The sequence below is a fragment of the Rhipicephalus microplus genome, chromosome 3 (assembly GCF_043290135.1).
Source record: "Rhipicephalus microplus isolate Deutch F79 chromosome 3, USDA_Rmic, whole genome shotgun sequence".
Taxonomy (NCBI): domain Eukaryota; kingdom Metazoa; phylum Arthropoda; class Arachnida; order Ixodida; family Ixodidae; genus Rhipicephalus; species Rhipicephalus microplus.
In genome coordinates, this window is record NC_134702.1 from 218302338 (window position 1) to 218321804 (window position 19467).

General features: G+C 50.3%; 1 protein-coding gene across 2 annotated transcripts in view; it reads right to left on the reverse strand.

Moving 5' to 3' along the window:
* Positions 1 to 19467, reverse strand: part of LOC119170200 (unconventional myosin-XVIIIa-like) — a 309197-nt gene that overhangs the window by 59785 nt on the left and 229945 nt on the right. For both annotated transcript variants that reach the window (XM_075890718.1, XM_075890717.1), the window contains exon 21: positions 4908 to 5027. In XM_075890718.1, coding sequence (XP_075746833.1) covers positions 4908 to 5027 — 120 coding nt within the window. The remainder of the gene's footprint in view (positions 1 to 4907; positions 5028 to 19467) is intronic.

A 19467-nucleotide genomic window follows, 5' to 3' on the forward strand; every position in this document is an offset into this window, starting at 1 on the left:
ACTCTTGTTCTTGTTCCACAGATGTGTTTATCAAACGAATCCATCAAACTTGCCTTTGGTGCGCGCATCCTGCACATTACAACATCTTCATAACAACTTCAGTTATCAGCGCATTTATGGGAACACGGACGTATTTAACTCATCGGCCTGGCCACGAGCAATTCGGTTATGGAATTCCTTTCCTAACAACACTGTCGCACAAAGATAAATTTAGGGAACTTCTAAGGCTGCAGTTCTCATCGTAACAGATATTCACATTCACCATGTTTACATTCGTTTTGTAACGCATAATGAAAACTTTCTTTTTAGTGTTTTTTCTCTTCCTCTTGTGAGCAAAGTGCCAAGCTGTGTGGTACCATGAAACTGTCGTTCTTTTTTTCTTTTTAGCTGGGTGTTTCTAATTATTGTTGTTTACTTGTTCTAATTTGAGCACTGCTTCGCGAACAGTTTTCTGTAGTTTGTGCTTTGTTGTTTTTGTGTCTGCTAATGCTATATCAATTTTTAGCATCATTCTTTTTGTACGAGACCAATGCACCACTGGTTTTGTAACAATGCATAATATTTACTCATGACTTCTTTTTTAGCAGTCTTAGTATATTTTGTCCAGTAATTCCTTATTACGTCGCAGTGCCAGTACGTCATCAATGCATGCTCTTTGCATACTCAAGTATAGGTTTCTTCTGCTTTCTCGTGTTTGGTGATGCTGCCGTTACTCAATGCTCCCCATGAGGCTTGTAAGGTACTATTAAACAAAAATAAATAAATACATTTATATAATGTATACATGTATATTTTATTTAGATATCGAAAAGGCCGCCTGTTAAATGGTACCGTCAAGTGACTGTTTCGCGAATTCCCCCCCCTCCCCCCCCCCCCCCCATTTTGCTTTCACCACCTTCACTGTCCCGGTCATAGTGGGACGCAATGTCGTCAATCTCCGACAGCGAGGTGACTTTGAGACCTCTGTTTTTGGGGAGAAATTCAGAGCATTTGGAGTGTATATTAAAAAATCATCACAAACTTTATTCGGAGAACATGCGAAATAATACTGAAACTGCCATGGCGTCATGGTACAAGGCAGAAAATGGGTAGATATACTGAAGTTAAAGAGCAAAAGAGCAATCCTTACAGCGATTGGGCAAACGGTGATGACGAATGTCTTACAACTAATCATTTCCCCGTTAGCGTTGCAGTACAGCGCTTATGTTTGCGTCTATCTATGTGCGCGTGTTTGCGTTGACGCAAATGGCCCGAGTTGACGCAAATGCGTGAGAAACACTCGATGTAATGCCTACAGGAAGAGCAACAAGCAAGTGACAAAGGAGTAGGAATATAATACAGCAATAATGGAAGGATATCAGCAACCACACAATCCATTAGACACACTGGCGTCATATTTTTGTTTTTCTTATTTGTGCGCTGAGAAAGTATCCTCCAGAAAATTAGACTATTCGACAGCTTCTTTAGTGGCTCCGGCGGGCATAAGCAAATGTCGTAAACGTGCACAAGCTTGCTTGAGTAGCAACACTCACGCAACTGCACTTGCACTGCACTCACGTGCCCAAGGTATAAACGTGCCAGTACACTTGTCACTACCCTCTCAACTTGCATTTCCTACGAATTTGATGAAGCGAAAGTTAAAAAGAAAAAGTATTCAACACCACTAATTTACTGCCCAGGAAATGCGCAGGTCCCAGGTTCGATCCCCAGACCAGGATGAATTTTCCGGCAACTAAGAAGCCTCTCTTTCTGATAAATCCGTATTTCCTTGTGGCTTCGCGCTACAAGCGGGTGGTTGTCTTCGTTCCCTTTTTTAACCATTAATTACCTACACTTGAAATGGCACGTGCGCCGAGCACCGGTGTTCACAAACGTATTCAGTTAGGTTTACTCACAGTTGCAAAAAACCACAAGTTGCATTTTCGGTGCTCGGGCGGAACAAACGTTTTCTAAATGACGCTGTCTAAATATGTCACCAGAAAGCTACGCCGGTAGAACAAGAAAATTATTAGCATAAACATGTTTTTATGATGCTGCTGCTATTTCATTCATCTTCGACTGTCATTTTTTGTTTGGTCTTTTCGTTTCAACTGCGCAGGCATGTAATGCATGGTTTGATGAATAAACTTTTGTTGTAAGTCAGCGCTGCTGTATGTGTCCCTTGCCTGGACTCTCGTCTGTCGAGCTGTTTCCCTCCAACAAGGAAATTACGATTTAACATGGCAGAGAGCACTTCCATTCGTCTGCTGCAATATACGACACAAATGCAACGCTAACACCCCCGCCAACACTTTGTACATTTTACTGTAATTTGAACGAGCGCACCCACACCCCCAAAATGCCATTGCGGCCGCGCACTGCTACACGAGAAAGTGAAGCGTACTTTGGAAATGATGGTAATGGCGAAGGCTACATTAATAGGTCAACATATATTTGTTAGATCGGGCAATGTTTTGTAAGTATTGATGTCTTACGGCTACAAGCAGTCCTTAAAATGAACACCGCGTGCAAACGCGACAGCTGCGGTCATTGCGCTGGATGGATGGATGGATGCTATGAGCTTCCCCTTTATAACGGGGTGGTGACAAGTATGCCACCAGGCTCGACAAAAAAAAAAAAACCTTTTTTTCTTTTTTTTTATGTTGGCCTAATGCCTCTACTTCGATAAATTCTATCTTAATGGAAAAAAAAGGTAAATTTTCAGCTTAAGTTCTCTGCCATTTACGGCACACTGTCCATATTTTATTTTTCCCATATTTATTTTTGTCCTTTCTCTCTAATTTTCTGCCACCAATACTCTAACCGTCTCTTACTTATTTCGATCGCGGGTGTGTTCAGCTTTCCATTGTTGTCCCTAAAACCCAAGGCTTCCTGTAGGCTCGTGCCCAAACGTACACCTGGGTGGATATCTCCACATTCAATCAAAACATGCTCCGCCGTTTCCTTATCTTTCCCGCAGCATGTGCATTGTTCTTCTTCGTTACTGAATCTTGCTTTATAACTACGCGTTCTAAGGCAGCCCGATCTTGCTTCAAACAGTAAAGCGCTTCCCCTTGAATTATCGTAAAATGCCTCCCTCCTTATTTCATTTTTGCCCTTTCGGTAGTTACTCAAAGCCGGTTTTTTCTCCATAGCTGCCATCCAGTAAATCCTCTCCGCCTCCCTGACTTTTCCCTTAACGCTCTTTGTTGACATATGGCTCACAATACCAGCCGTATATTTACTAGTGAGTCTTCTAGTTCTTTTTCTCCACTGTGTGTCCACGCTCTTCCTATACAAATAACGGAACACCTTCTCTGCCCATCTACTCTCCTTCATATTTCTTAGCCTTTCTTCGAACCTTATTTTGCTCTGCGCTTCCCTCGCCTCAAAACCTGCCCACCCCATATCGCCCTTTACAGCCTCGTTTGTCGTCTTCCCGTGAGCACCCAACGCGAGGCGTCCCACAGTCCTTTGATTTACATCCATTCCCGATTGCACCTCTGCCCTCATGCACACCACTGAGTTCCCAAAAGTAAGCCCTGGAACCATTACATGCGCGGCGTGTTCATTACATGCGCGGCGTGTAATGAACACGCCCCTGGCGGTCGTGACTGTAAACTGCCTGGGAGCGAGAATAGCAGAGCAGTTTTTGGTCGAACAGTATGTTTTTGTGCATAAACCAATAACAAAAACGAAACTTTAAAAAAAAAACGCCGTGAGCTCAGCTTCGAATAATGACTTACTCTCCAGCCCCTGCAACCGAGGTTAGAGACTCCGTCGCAGCGAAGTGAGTTCGGCGAAAGCATTCGCCGGCAAGTGCGCTTTCCAGCTAGTGTCACTAAGCATTCCTGCGTGACACCGTCTGACTGAACATAGTGACGAAGCGCGCTCCTGTGTGACAGTGGTCTAAAACGGGTTCGGGTGTGAATCGCTCCAGCAATTGCGAGATGCTTGTTTCAGTGGCATTACAGTGTAATATATTTCCGTTGTAAGACGCTTTAAGGTGAACTAACGTAAGGCGCTGAATTCTGCCCCGGTAAAAGTTGTGTGCGCGATTTTTGCATACCTTGCCGCAAATCTACAAAACTTAACTAGGCAGTTATTCAGGACTCGTTTGCTGGATTCCGTGCCGACCGGTTGTGCCCTCGCGATCTCCGACGTCAGCGTAGCTCTGGCCGACTGGGCTCGCCCTACGTCATCTCCTGACGCCGACCTCCGACGACAGTGTAGCTATGACCGATTGGACTTGCTCTACGCCACCTCCTGACGCCGACAAAAGCTCTCGCAAGTGGTGCCCCGTCCTCGGACTCCTGTGACCGTGTTTCCATATTTCCTATCTCTCCCATCCCTTCGATATGTCGTCGCTCTCTGGCTTACCACCTCACGCCTCTTTCTCTCTCTCTACATCTTTATTCCTACCCTTTTAATCCCTCTTCAACCCCATCCCTTGTGAGGTATACTGTTGAGGTGTCGCTCGCTGAAGAAGACAGTTACGAAGCTCACTTTTCTTTTCCTTTCTCACTTAGAACCACTTAGAGAGAGTAATTCAGAACTAATACACGCACTTCGTCTTTGCACTTAACATTGCCTAAAGCTATATGAAAACTTAATCTCTATGCCTGCTGGACTGTCCGACACAAGTGCACACGTTTTAATTTGTTTATTCGACTGCCTTACTTGACACGTACACTGAAAGAAGCTTGCCAAGCTTTTCTCAGGAACTATCGTGGTTATCTTCATAAGTCCAGCCATGAAGGTTCTCCGACAATATCTAGGCGTTTTCTGTCTTTTAACGCGCGTAATGCTCAATGTGATGCTGACTTTGATCAGCGCCTCGATGTGCCCCGAACAGAGTCCTACACAGTGCAAGAAATACGCTTCGACACAAAAAACACAATATAAACACATAAAGTAAGACGTCTCACCTGCAGTTCGCGCACCTCCTTGTCGAGTCGAAGCCGCTCAGCCGTCTCGGCCTCGAGCATCTCGGCCGCCTGCGCGGACGCCGCCTGCTCCTGGCCCAGGTCGGTCCAGAGGTCGCTGACCTGCGAGCGAGGGCTGGTCCTTGTAGTGGTCGACCACCACGGCTTGCCGGGGCTCGTTGCCCACGTCGTGGTGCGCAGCGGCGGCATCTGAGCCAGCCGAGAGCGACGCGCGCCACTGAGACTGCCCACGGAGAGCCGCTGCTGGGAGCCGGAGCGGTGGACGAGCGAGGACCAGGCGCGGGGGCACTCCTCGGCGTCCGCCGCGCTCTCGACCGACACGGAACGAGAGCGCAGGGAGACGCCGCCCACGACGTCCGACGGCGTGGACGTGGCCGTCGAGGAGAGCGCGGCGTCAGAGTCCCAGCTCAGGCTGCTGGGTCGAGAAGACGCGAGCGAGTCGCGCCGGTAGCCGACGCCGCCGAGAGAACTGACGCCGCTTGTAGAAGCCTCGGACACATCCTCGGGGCCGTCCGTGGATCCGTTACGGCTCGCCAGGGAGGCGAGCGAACTCTTACGCGAGGCGCTGTCCAGACGCGTGATGGTCGAGGTCGTCGTCGACGAAGATCCGCGCGAGGTGGGCGACGAAGATTTGGGGGGAAGCGGCGAAGGCGTTCGCAGAAGAATCCGCAAATCGCGAATGTCCACCGTTTGCATCTTATCCTCATGTTTCTTTTCGGTTTCCTTTGCGACACTGACAGACTCTTGCCGCTGGGAAGCCTTGTTGTCTCCGAGGACAGAGTCCGCCTTCGAGTTGCGTTGATTTTTCATCGCTGTGTTACGCTCAATGCAGGCATCAGTTTGGCGAAGCGCAGTGGACTGCTCAGAGGCACTGCTGTTAAGGGTGCCTTCTTTCGAGATGTGGTGATCGGAGTCCTGCGATGAAAGGGTAGTCGTAGCAGTTGCTGTAATAGCACCATTCGTATCCTTCTTAGAGACAGGAACGTTTGCTGCATTATCGTTCGTCATCGTGTTATCTTTATTCGAGGAGCTACTCTTCACATCGGCAAGAGGAGAATGGGCGTCATTCGTGCCAGCCGTTGAAAGCTTTGCTTCGTTGAAAGAAGCCGAGGCACTTGCTGCATCGCACGTTTTTTCCACACTAGCCAATTTCTCGTCGGCTTGGGAAACGTTGCCAGGAGAAGCGGACGCCTTAGGATGTGACGGCTGCTGCTCCGAGACACCGGTTGTTGGCTTCTGATCAGTGTTTCCGCACTCTTCCACGGTCACGGACGCCCGAATACGCAGCGGCTGAGACTTCCGACGAATGGGCACGGTGGAAGCCGTTTTCTTCGGAGGCGACGTCGCCTTGCGCAACTCGGACGCCTTGTTTTCAGCAACGAGTGGCTTCTTCACATCTTCGGCATTGGATGGCGGCGCCGGCTTCGCGACTGAGTCCGACGGCTGGGCGTCGGCAGAGTCAGTCTTTTTCGCCACGGGAGAAGAAGAGGCAGCGGCAGACAAGGAAGGCTTCCTGGTTATCCTGAGGGTAGTCACCGGCGCCGACGGCTTGCGCGCCGCTGTCGAATCCCGGCGGCCCAGGTCGCCGATCGTCGTCACCACCGTAGTGCTCGCGGTGCTCATGCTCGCCGCTGTCGTCTTCGAGGGCGAACTCCGCGGACTCTTGGTGGGCGACGAGGTCTTTCTGGTGGCACCAGGCGTCGCCGCCGTTTCCCCCGCGTTGACGTCACCGGCAGACGTCACGCTGTCTATTTCCGACGAACCACCGCCACCAGCACAGCTGGACGCGACCTTGGCTTTGACGCCGGACAGCCGTCTCTCGGAAGGCCTTCGAAGCATGGCCTGCGAGAAGACAGGCGTCGATCCGCGCCTCGTGATCTCTGGCGGCGGCGGTTCCTGCTGCCGCGCCTTGAGCCTGAGCAGCGGCTCGGCCACAGTCTTGGTCTGGCCCAACTTGAGACGGGTCTCCATGAACGAGTTGTAGTGGCGTTCTTTCTCCACGTCCTTGGGGTCGGAGCCCCCGGAGTCGTCTGCCCGGCGCTGGTTCTCCCCTTCCGCCGGGGCGACGCCGCTATTCTGGGAGGAGAGGGCCGCGCCACCCTCCTCGCCACGCACTTTGCCTTTTGCGGCATTATGCTGCAAGGGCGTGCTGTCACCGCCAGATTCGCCAGCGGTACTGGCTCCGGTCCAAGCGCCGCCGCTAGCTTGGCGACTACCGACGCCCCTTTCGCTGCCACCGCAGTTGTCCGCGGACGAGGTCGGGAGGGGCTGGTCGCTTCGCTGAGATTTGTTGTCGTCGATGCTCGAGGTCCTGCTGCTCCAGGGCGATCGCGGCGACTGCAGGCCGTCGTCACTACTGACGCTGCCGCCTTTGGACAGCGTCCTGCCCGTGGGAGTCGCGACGGGCTTCAGCGAGTACGGAACAGTGAAAGGCATCTCGACGTCCTCGCACCGTCTAATCCAAACAATCCCGGATTCAGTAGTGGCGGTGCCAAGTCAGGAAGTGCCCTCGCTTGCGGACACTAATCCTTTTTCACGCATGTCCAGAATAGCGCTCGGTCGTTCGTCAAGGAAAGGTCGTTGTCGTCGTTTCTCAAAAACGGGTAAGCGGAGGGTTCATTCTCGGAAGACGCACAGAAAAGCCGCGTCGCTTCAGGCGCGCTTGGCGAGAAGGCGGGCTCTAAACTGGGAGTTACTCGGAGAAAGAGCGCGAACACAGCAAAAAGCCGCGAAAGCTTGGAAGGTAGAGATGAGGCCCTCTCAATCGGAAGCCTGAGTAAACCGAAGTGCGCTCAAAGCGTGTTATCCTTTCAACTTATTCTGCGCGAACGTCCAATATCGAAATAAACCAGAAGCGCTATGCGAAAATAATGCAACAGATGTAAATCGTAAGCCAATAGCAAAAGCAGCTGAAGCCGACTCAAGCGTCACCGTTTTACGATACCACAGTCGGATATCCCAGCTGGCGGACGAACTCTGCAGAACATGGAAGAGCCAGCGAAATCCGTCCGGTTGTAGCCGTTCCTGCTTGCGGAAGGCGCGATGTAGTCCGGCGAAAGCAATGATGCGGCCGGCCGTCACAACAGGAGGCCGAGATCGCGCGCACTCGGGTCGGGGCGCAGGCGAGTATGCGTTTCCGACGCGGGCCGGCCCGACGCTCGAACCGCACGCAACCGAGACGGGGAGAGGATAGAACGAGGTGTGCAGCCGCAAACGTGCACGCAAGCGAGCGCTAGAGCAGTGGCCCGGCGCGCAAGCGTCACCGAGCGGGGACCTCAATCGCGTGCGAGGGGAGCGAGACAGGTGACGTCGTCTCGAGACCGAAGCCGGGTCTTGAGTTAGCCGCCTGGGAAACGCCGAGGCAGCACCGTTGGAGCCCGGCGGTTAGGTGCGAAGAGAAGGGCCAGGGGGAGGGGGGCTTGTTTGGGAGCGAAACAAAGTTTTTAAAGCGACGGACGGGCAGGCACGGACGATTTCGAAGCGGGCATCAGCAACCAGAAGGCGAAGCACGGAGAATAGTCCCAGGCGGAGCGAAAATATCGAAAGCAAGAAAAGAACAAAAAATCAGAAAAGACGACACGGCTTGGCAGCGCAAGGCCGTTCGTCGGCGAGACATGAGGCCGTTCGTTTAAAGGGGTGCGAGAAAACGCAATATGCTTCAACGAGAAAAAGAAAGAGCTGTCTGTGTGGGGACGCAGCGCGAGCGACGAAAGCGCTTACACAGAGAAAAAGCGCGATGGGTCCGGGGCTCTGGCGTTGGCCCCCCTTTCTTGGCCCCGGTCCCAGAGAGGCCGGGGCGAGAGAAAGGCGCCTCCTCCCGCCACTAGGTGTAAGGAGACCCTGGCGGCCGCGGGGGGCGCGCTATTTCCGTGCCCTGGCCGGGGCTATAGAGACGGCGCCCTCTTCTCCCATCCAGGGTTTCCGTTTCCGTATAAAGAGCGGTTTCCCGACGGTCGCGGTCGTCGATACTGGCCACGCGGACAGTTCGGAGGACTTATCACCATCACGCGGTTGCGTGTCCTCCTGTCACAGCACCGATGTAGATTATAGACTACTTGCACGGGTAGTGAAAAATTTGACATGGGTGCAAGAGAATTCGAAGTGACCGACGACGTGTGCACTGAAAGAAAGATCGAACTGCAGTTTTGAGACGGTAGGGCTGACCAATGGACTGGATGGAGTACGACGAGATACAGAGCCAAAACACCAGGAACAAGACTCGGAGGAATGGCGCAAACTATCGTATAAAAGCTCCATTGCTTGTCTTACCTATTCTTTGTCTGTCATCCTGATTTCTCTTGAACTTCTCAATTTAATGTAATAAACCAACTACACCCAACTAGGCTTTTTCGAACTGCTTCGGAGTATTTCGTAGCGTGACAACACTCGAAGTGATCTGAGTTGAGGAAACGTGGACGCCATCACACAGATCTCAGCGGAAGGGTCAATAATGAAAAGGAAGCCCACGAACGTGGTAACTAGTGAACAAGAATCATCGAAAAGACTGAAAAAGTAAACAAGCCCACCCCCCCACCCGCCCACCACCAAAAAAAAAAAAAACATCCGGCAAACGCCTACATTCTTTTCGAATGCTGATCAGTCAATAATTGCCGCACCGAAAGTGCGCCGCCAAACATTGCCACTGCACACAGCAGCGAAGAAAAATAATCGCGGCCTTATTTCAGATAAAACGAGCGGTCCACACCAGCTGCACAGCAGTCGTCAAAAGCTACATATCGCAGTCAAACCACATAGCGTTATAAATTAAATGTCAATTGCGTAAAAATCGTTAAGAGCAGATGTGTGGGAGCCGTTGTTTCGGCACGTGGACTTTCCTTATTCAAGGCTGCCTATACTGCAGCACATACACGCGCCTTGAAGAAAAATCCGCTTATCGAAACGTCCGCTCCAGCACACAACTCCAGTTTACGCATGATTAGTCACACGCTCGCAACTTCCTCCAAATATTGCCGTTTTTTTTTCTGACGCCAATTGCTTGAAATGCAAGTTGGGTATTGCAGTCCTGCTATTCGAAATAGCATTTAGCGACCATATTTATCGATATGACCGATGACCACACTCATAATTGAAGTTGCTATTTCTATTTCAAAGACGTAGAAAAACGTAGCAAAATGGCAACGCTATACCACAGTGCGCAGATGTCATGACATCGTGAAAAGCAAGAGAAATTAAGCAAGTTCTAGTAGCGTAGGAAATAAAGCAAAGCCACCACGCGCCCATACGCTCACGCGGAAACTCACAGCATCCCCAAGGCATTCACCGAAGACAACCCAAAGGCGAAGGCCAACACCGTCTTCTCGGTCGATGTATTGATTATAGTTTCCTATAAATACGATTGAGGTATATCTACCGCAAGTGTCTATGGAACTGCAACCCACGGCGCTTCAACGAGCATCACCATGATGGGTAGTACGCGGATTTGTCTAATGTTCGTTCTTCTGGCTCCGTTTGGCTTCGTGTGGCAAGGAGCTGTTTTGTCATGAATCGAAAATAAATGTTCAGCAGTTGCACTTTACCACTTTAACCTTTTAGGCTCACTAATCAAAATCGGCTTACGAAGTTGAAAACGGTTTGTTCTTTCACTTGAAACAAAACCAAAGCGCAGCAATAAAAGCCACAAGTGCGATCCGAAGCCCGCTGGCACGAAGACTGGGCCAATGTGCGTAGCTGCCCATCATTGTCATGGTCGCTGAACGATCACAGTGCCAGAGTCCCCTCTAGTTAATTTAAAAAAAACTCCATGGTACTGATTCTCCCCGCGCTCGCCCGAAGGCTTCCTTTTTCTAACGCAGTTTTTCACTGCCTCCGGGACCGATGGCACAGCAAGCTTTCTGCACTCACCTACCTCTGCACTGCCTCTGTGATCAGCCACCTTAGACATAGCGGCGATATCTTGTGGTTACGTCATCGTAACACCTCACGTTATGCGACTTAACAGTGACGCGTCATGATGACGTCACTAACTTCAGCGATTTATGAAGTCATCATACGATAATTCCTCTTTTTTTTCTCCGCTTGCGTGACTCGCTGATAAACCAACCGCTTAACATTCAAGCCGTGGCGCTATCGGGCTCAGCACACTTGCGAGCTTCATAATTAAAGAATTACGGCGTCATTCCAAGAATCACTGGTTAACTGCATGTTAATAAGTGATTAATATGTGGGGTTTAACGTACCAAAACTACCATACGATTATGAGAGACACCGTAGTGGAGGACTCCGGAAATTTCGACCACCTGGGGTTCTTTCACGTGCACCCATTTTGAGCACACGGGCCTACAGCAAACCACACGTTAATAAGCTTGTTAGATGTACTGTTCTACAATACACCGACACAGCTGAAAGATTGAAACGCCCCACAGCGTGCACTTTTTTAAACCGTCAGAAAGAACAGGATTACCGCTTGCAGATCGTACTCAATCACAGAGCGTCACCGAAGCTCTCGCTTCATACGGCCGATACTGATTGCTGCGCGTTTTAGACAAAAAAAAAAAAAAAAAAAAACTGGAGGAGAGAAAAATCGCGGTTCAACATTCACGGGCCACGACGCAAGGACTTCACAAGCATTAGGTTCTTTCCAACGTCCGGCTGTGAGCTTCTGCAGACGTCCTCGAAAGCTCCGGAAGAAGAATACGCGACATACTATCCGCGGAAGCCATTCCACTGCCGCTGATAATAGACATAACCGAGCAACAAGACGGACGCCTTTATCCAGCGACCTCTCGCGAGGAAAGCTACAAGGTCACCCGGACTCCAGCCTTTGTTTTCGTTTCGCAGAACGCCGTCGCTCAGCAGTCACCCCGTCAACTGTCACCCCCATTTCCCGCTAAAGGCCTACACCAGCAAGGACCACCCAGACGTCGGAGTGGGACCGCCGTGGTCGCTCGGGCGAGCGACGCACGTCGCCTCGGCAGAACTATCATCAGAAGAGGAAAAAAAAAGAAAAACATCTTTACCGAACACAAAGAATCACGCGTAGCAGTGGTTGCGACATCACGGGAATCCATGCGCCATAACAGCTTCGTCCTGTTCGCTGAACAAGCCTAAATTCATGAAAGCCATCACAGTTCAAAGTGAAAAACAAAGACATCCGCGGCAATTAGGCATGCAGGGAGCCATAAAAAGTCGTGGCAGTAACGGAAAGTCTGGCACAGGTCTCTCCGTGTCCCTGTTTGGTAAGCTCGTCCAGCCATCGCAGTATATGAGTTGTGGTACCATCAGGGTTCCTTGTCGGCGCGTCAGATGCGACTTCTTCCGGCTATTTCAACCTTGACTGTGCCACAGCGTTGGTTCCGCACACGGTAAAAACAATTTGAGAAATTGGTGGTGCGAGGCTTCTTTGCGGAATCTCGACACCATTGCTTGATTTAATCACGGAGATCGGATCAGCCTACATAAAAAAAGACCTAATTTCTACCGTAAGCCTTGTAAGGAAGGATGAAAGGCAGCCTTACTAATCAAAATCGGAAGTCTGAAGAATCAATAATTGAATCTCGGGTATCATCGAAGCAAGGAATGTGCTCAGACGCGGCGATTCTATAGGGCGAATGCAAAGAAATATTGGTCTATAGCGAGCTTCGTAACCGACATCAATGCGACAGCGTGCACGTCAACGCATATTATTCGGCACCGGTTTGCTCAACATGAAAAGAAACCACACAATTCCGAGGCACGTCCATTCTCAGTTGAGATCCTGGATGCTTCTTCCATATAGTGTAACCGCCAGTGAAGGTCTGTGATACGAATGTGTTCACCTCTGAAGCGGCTCATTGACTTTGGTTGAACTGAAGAATGAGAAGGACCCCATACGGAACTAAGCTACAAGGGGACAAGAATCGACCAGCAACTTCCCAGGTCTCAACTGCCACTCTCAAGAGGGTAGCATCCAGATAGGATCGCTCACCATTCCCTATTTATGCCACCGAGGCCGAGGGCGACAGCGCAAATGCACCGGCGGTATACGCGGCCTCAGCAGCAGTACACACGGGAGCGGTGGCGACAGCAGCGGCTGCTAAAACGGGTGCCGAGTGACAATGAGCCACGCTGTATCGCGCGCACGTATTCAAGAGGAACGAGGGCGCCGAACTCCAGTCGTCGAGGAGAAGGCAACACAGCCAGCGCCCGGAGATCGGAAGATGCGATAGGCGCGACGAGACGAATTCCGATGAGGCAGCGGGCAATTTTTCTGTAAAGGGGCACTCGTCGGGAAAAGGCTGGTGGCCTCTTGCTGGAAGCGAAAATCAGCATACGATCGCTGAAGGTGCGCTCAGAACAGCAGGTATAATTCAATCGACGCGGCATCTCCTCATATCTGTAAGGCCGCGTTCACACTGAGCTTTCCGGCCGCCGAAAGTGCACGCTCCGAATCCGGTTCGGCAGCGGCGAGATCCGCCGAAAGGGCCCTCTCCGCGCCGATCGCTCTCGGACCGATTTTTGCGGCGTCTGCCACCGAATCGGTCACTGCGGACCAATAGGAGCGCTAGTCAAGAAATTTTGAAAAATGGCGGCCAAGCGTTATGCCGCAGTGCACTTAACTGAATGTTGAAACCAACGGGAGTTTAAGCTACTCTGTGCCTATACTTCGCCTCCGTATTTCGTGAAAGAGGTGACCGAGCTTGCTGTTGGCGTGACCGAGCTTGTTGCCGTCTTGCAGAGCAAAACGAACCCACCAACGCCACTGGCGTCGGTGGTTTTTCTGCTCTTCGTGCATTACAAGACAGCAACTTGGCAGCAAAGTAAGCAGAACTGTCTTTTTTTGCTTCTTGCGTACGAGATTCGTCGAAGTATACACCACCGGATAGCGTAGTAGCGTTTGCGAGCCGCGACAACAACCGGGTGACAGCGCATCCATCCCGCGTTCGCCCCGTAGTAGATAGCATACTCGGCGGCGCAAGGCGCGTCCAGTGCGAACGACGCTGCGTTTCGGCGGCAGGGGAATTTCGGTCGCTGTAGAAAGCGGATGTTTCAGTGTGAACTAGGCACAAGAGCTTGATCAGAGGCTTTGGTTGGTGATGAATAATTTTTGATGCCGGCGTTCGGACATTCTTGCATGGTCTGTGGCAGGCTGTGGTTCGACTCTATATTTTGTCTGCGACAATGAAATACCTAAAATAAGCCAAGAAGCGGCTACGCCAGCCGCATTTTCGATGAAGGCGAAAATGCTTGAAATCCGTGTGCTCAGATTTGGGTGGAAGTTAAGAAGTTAAGTTGGGTGGTCGAAACATCCGGAGTTCCCTACTACGGCATCTCTCACAATCATATGGTGGTTTTGGGACGTTAAAACCCAACCATTATTACCATTATCAACAGCCAAGAAGTCCACGTCAAGCCCCCCAAATAAACCAGCTTCACCGTTTCATTAGCTTTATACGTCTAATGTGAACTTCTCCACCCCACCCTTTCACGGTAGTCTAGTGGCTAAGGTACTCAGCTGCTGACCCGCTGCAGGTCGCGTGATCGAATTCCAGCTGCGGCGGCTTTATTTTGGATGGAGACGAAGATGCTGTGGGCCCGTGTGGTCAGATTTGTGTGCACGTTGACGAACCCCAGGTATTCGTAATTTCCGGAGCGCTCCAGTACGGCGTCTCTCATAATCATATGGTGGTTTTGGGACATTAAACCGCACATATCATCATCATCAAACTTCTCCACTCGCCCACCTATTTTTAGGTTAGCGGAAAGGCGGGGAGGGGAAGCGCAATATGTATCCGTTTGGCTAACTTAAACATGTCCTATAAAACTGCGGAAATAAATGAGGGAACCTGGCGAGTAAGCACGCCTAAAAGAAGACCATCCAGGTCCCCGAGATTACGCAAAACAGTCGAAGAAATACCGCCCTAAGAAACTAAAGGAGAGCTGCAAGGGTGGTTCGTCTAGTGTTCGCATGTAAATCATCGTAGAAAGACCACACCCAAATCCAGATAAGCAGGAAAATGCGCAGCGAATTATAGGTGAATCCCGCTCCCTTGTCTCAAAAATGGCGAGACAGGAACCTGACCTTTGAACTTGCAGGGGGCATATGGTGAGCGACGCTATGCAGACAGTAAACAGAGCGAGAGTACTGAGTTATGACGCGGATGGAGCACAGTAAAACTTGCGACGAGAAAATTAAGGAATCAACACACGCGATGCAATCACGTTCGAGTCAAATTCCCGCTGGGTTGTTTGCGCTGTCCGGGATTGCAGACTGAACATGGTGAAAGACCTTACACGAAAACAAATGTCGCCACGCGAATGACCTTGCGATCAAAATTCACCTTCGCTGCGCAGTCCCTGCGCGCACAACACGAACGTCGGTCTTCCTGCGTAACAGAAGATGGCAGACTCCACATCAAGGTGCGGAGACTACACATCGCCTTGCAGTATAGGAGCTGAAGGTGGTGTTGGTAGCTTTTCATATATATCTATATCAAACGCTCGCTGGTTACACGTCATACGATTTGTAAGCAGTCTCACTGTTAAGGTCTCCACATGTGCGCGTTGCTCCTTCTCACATATAACGCGTGCTTTCAGAGCGGCCGCCTTGGTTCTGCTCCCAAGGGAAGTGCGTCCGCGCCGACGGTACGGGCACACGGACGGACGATGGAAACCGCGGCGTTGGCACAAAAGTGACGCCTTGCGAAAACACGAACGTCAACACGACGGGTCCGAAGCAAAAATTAGCCGCTGCAGGCAAGAAAAAATGAAATTTAGAAAAGAAGAACAAAACACAGCGGGAGGCCATCGGAGGAACCAACGCCAACGACGAGAAAACGGCTTTTTTTTTTTCGTGAGGGGCGCATTATTGCAGCAAGTGGGAGACGATGAAGAATAAGAGAGGAGGAAAGACGAGGGATAACGCGGATGATTCTTACGACGCGATGTGCGGTTTAAGGAAGCCAGCGCGACAGCCCGAGGGAGTCGGGGCCTGCCAAAACGCAACCAGGCGCAACGATTCTTAAAGTGGAGCAGATTACTCCGAGCCCGGAATTAGCGCCACGCGCGTCACCCCAAGGTTCTACTGATGAGTCACGATTCGCACTTATGTGTGGTACACATCGTGATACGAGTGTTTTGAGACCCTGTTCCCACGACAAACGTAGTGCCGGCGGCCTTCGCCCATGAAGTGACAACAGGGAGTTTTAGTGCTGGGTACCCAAGCGGCTTGCGTACGCAGGACGTTGGGGCGGCGGTATTGCGCATGCGCGAAACCCCAAACAGATGCGTCGCAAGATCGCTGGGGCGATGGGGCCATGCGTCCGCGCGGTCCACCTTCGCTAGAGCTCGCGGTACCCGCACTGCGGATACTCTAGCCGTCGAGTTAAAATAAGCCAAAGTGCGAGCATGCACTTATAGCGATTACACAGTTTCAGCCAGATTTCCAAAGCTAGATTGGCCTGGAACATAGAAACTAAAAAACATACGCCAGCCCCCGACCAGCTAAATAGGTGGCGCCATCTAGCACGGCCATAGTGAAACAGACAACCACAACTTTGTTATTGCAGAAACATTGTGCATTGTACATTTGGTGCAAAAACTGCGCAGTGGCAATATTACGAATGAGTAACCTTTTTATTCATTTGCACCTCAAAAACATTACGCGTAAGCTAACATGTTCATGACTGTGGTTGCACGAAGTGTCACAAGATGTCGACACTGTCGTTACAGTAACCTTGTATTTTTCACTTTTTTGCGTATACCAGATTACTGTACCCAATAAAAAAGTGTACTGATCACTATGTATGTTTAATTTAACATTTTAAATCATAAAAAGACCCAAATCATACTTATGCGACAAGACTCTATGGCTCTGCGAGCACGTGTGAAGTTCGTGCGGCTTGCGTTTGCGTACGTGCCACCGTGGCGCCAACTAAAAGGCATTCCGGTTGGGTATGGGTTGGGCACGCAACGCCGCGCGCTTCCAAGCCCGCATCGCCCCAAGAGAATGCGTACCCAGCACTAAAACTCCCTAACATCGATAGGCGAACTATACGGACCGCACCGCAGGCTGTAAGTGCGGGGAATAATAATAATATTAATATTAAAATACACGTTCACTTTATGGTAAGCTACTTCAAAGTTTTGGCAGGATATGACAACAAAACGCACATGTTAACCAGACAGACTCTACTTGTCAAATTGGTATGACGGATACGGTAGAAGCTAATAGCGCTGCAGCTCGGGGCTCTCCGACTTTCAGGGTTCCCACTCGACCACCTCAAAAGTATTGTCACAGCCCAAGCTTCGATTGATTGATTGATATGTGGGGTGTAACGTCCCGAAACCACCATATGATTATGAGAGACGCCGTAAAGGAGGGCTCCGGAAATTTCTACCACCTGGGGTTCTTTAACATGCATGCACCCAAATATCAGCACACGAGCCTACAACGTTTCCACCTCCATCGAAAATGTATCCACCGCAGCTGGGATTCGATCCCGCGACCTGCGGGTCAGCAGCCTTACCTTAGTACCTTAGCAACTAGACCACCGCGGCGGAGTTAGCCCACACTTCGAAGAAAACACTTTTTTTTTTAGTTTGTAAAACACGGAAGCTCATGCCGCGATGGCGATGCGGCAGTTGGACTAATAGCGAATTTGCAATGGGCTGACGGCTAGAATATACAATCAGGCGAGTCAGTGAATAACCGATGCGTCGTAGAGAGAACAAAATAACCCAAGAATATTGTGTATATATTTCCGTTCATCAATTTAGCGTAACATAAAGGCTTCGAAAAATTCAACAAGTTACCAACGCCATCAATACACGTTACCACTAGGCACTCCAACAAATAGTTGGCCCATGTATCGAAATTTCTAAATACAGAGCTGACCAGGGGTGTTGGGCAGTGTACGCAGTTAATCGTTTAACCAGATCATTAATTTCGCGGCTTCCGCCAAATACAAGATCCACTGTTTAACGTTTTTTTACTGCCATCCATAAACTACCGATCATTATCAATAATTGTAAGGGTAATTACGTACGTCACCACACGTGGGCACTCACACGCTCAAAATGTTTTATAGCAATGGAAAGGCAGAGGTCCATTAATTTTGCAAATGACGATCACTTCAAAATCACCAGTGTCACAAACGCGCACTCACAAGAAGCGCGCGCTATCGTCTTCCAAATCCAGCGTCAAATTACGGGGCCGACCGCGAGAACGGAGCACGACCTTCACTAGACGCTGACGGCCGCGCGGTCGAAGCCCACGTCCTCACTCCCCTGCGGGAAAATACGCCTATCGAGACAGCTAACTTGTGCACAGAATCCAGAGATACCGAGAAATCAACCCTGCTACATACGGACGAATGCGCCAGAAGGTGCTCGCTCTTTCTCAAGACACCACTGTATTTTGGAATAAGCGAGTCAACCGCATATAAAACATGCAGAAGAATCCCGAACTCGAGCAGCAGCCAATTTACGCACGGAGAGACTGCGAGAGTCAGTCGGTCAGTGAAAACGTGTTGTGTAATGACGCAGTTCACGTGATGGGTTCAACAGTGAGAGGAATTTTTTAGGTAACGGTACCGTGAAGAACCGATTGCGGAAGGGAACGCACAGCAGGGCAGCGCAGTGGACGTCAGGCCATGTGCGTGTTTGTTTCGGGAAGATGAATCTACACAAAATGCAACAAATGCCGTACTATGACGAAGGCCCGCTAAATATGAAATGATTTAGTGCTATTGAATCTTTTTCTAATGCATGATCTTGTAATCGAAGCACGATTCAATTAACTGTTGTCCATTATTATTGCACCCATACGAGTGTTCTTGCGACATACCAGCCAAGTGTGCATTTGTGCGAGGCGTTTGATGCTGTTCTAAATCTTACGTATTTAGATGCACGGAAAGAGCGCACGTCCCCTGCGCAAGGGTAGCTCCCCCGGACTTGCTGCGAGAAGCTCAGCGTGTTTCCAAGGATGACGCAACGTGGAGCTGTAACAGCCGAGGGCCCGATCGGGAACCGAAGAGTTATGACCGTCTTGTTTTTCGTTGGCAAAAAAAAAAAAAACGACGCCGAGCAAGAGGGGAGGACGGTGGAGGTCGACAGAACTAGCGTCCTTGGCAGCCAACTTTCGGGCGGCCACAAGACAATAAACAGATAGCAAAGAATGCTAGCCCACGTCAAGCTGCTAACTTCAACAAATCTACTTGCATAGCTGTTGCGCATATGGAGGAACAGTGCGGGAGACGCATAAAAAAAAACTACACCATATACACAGAGTCAATGCTGATGAGTGGGGCGAAGCATCAATCCGTCCTATTCGCGTCGTCTGTCCTATTGCACACACTTTTATTGGACCAACGCCTTCAAGGAAATGAGATAAGATATGGTGATGAGACAGCGCCATCTATTTTCTTGTTCAGAAGATATAGCCGTTACGCCTGACGAAGGACAAGGTTCGACTAAGAGGAGCTTCGGCCCTAAAATTCACAGCATAATAACCGAGTGAATGATGATGAGTGGGGCGAAGCATCCACCCAACCACCTTTTCATCCGTCCGTCCATCCGTCCGTCCGGTAGTCTGTCTGTCTGTCTC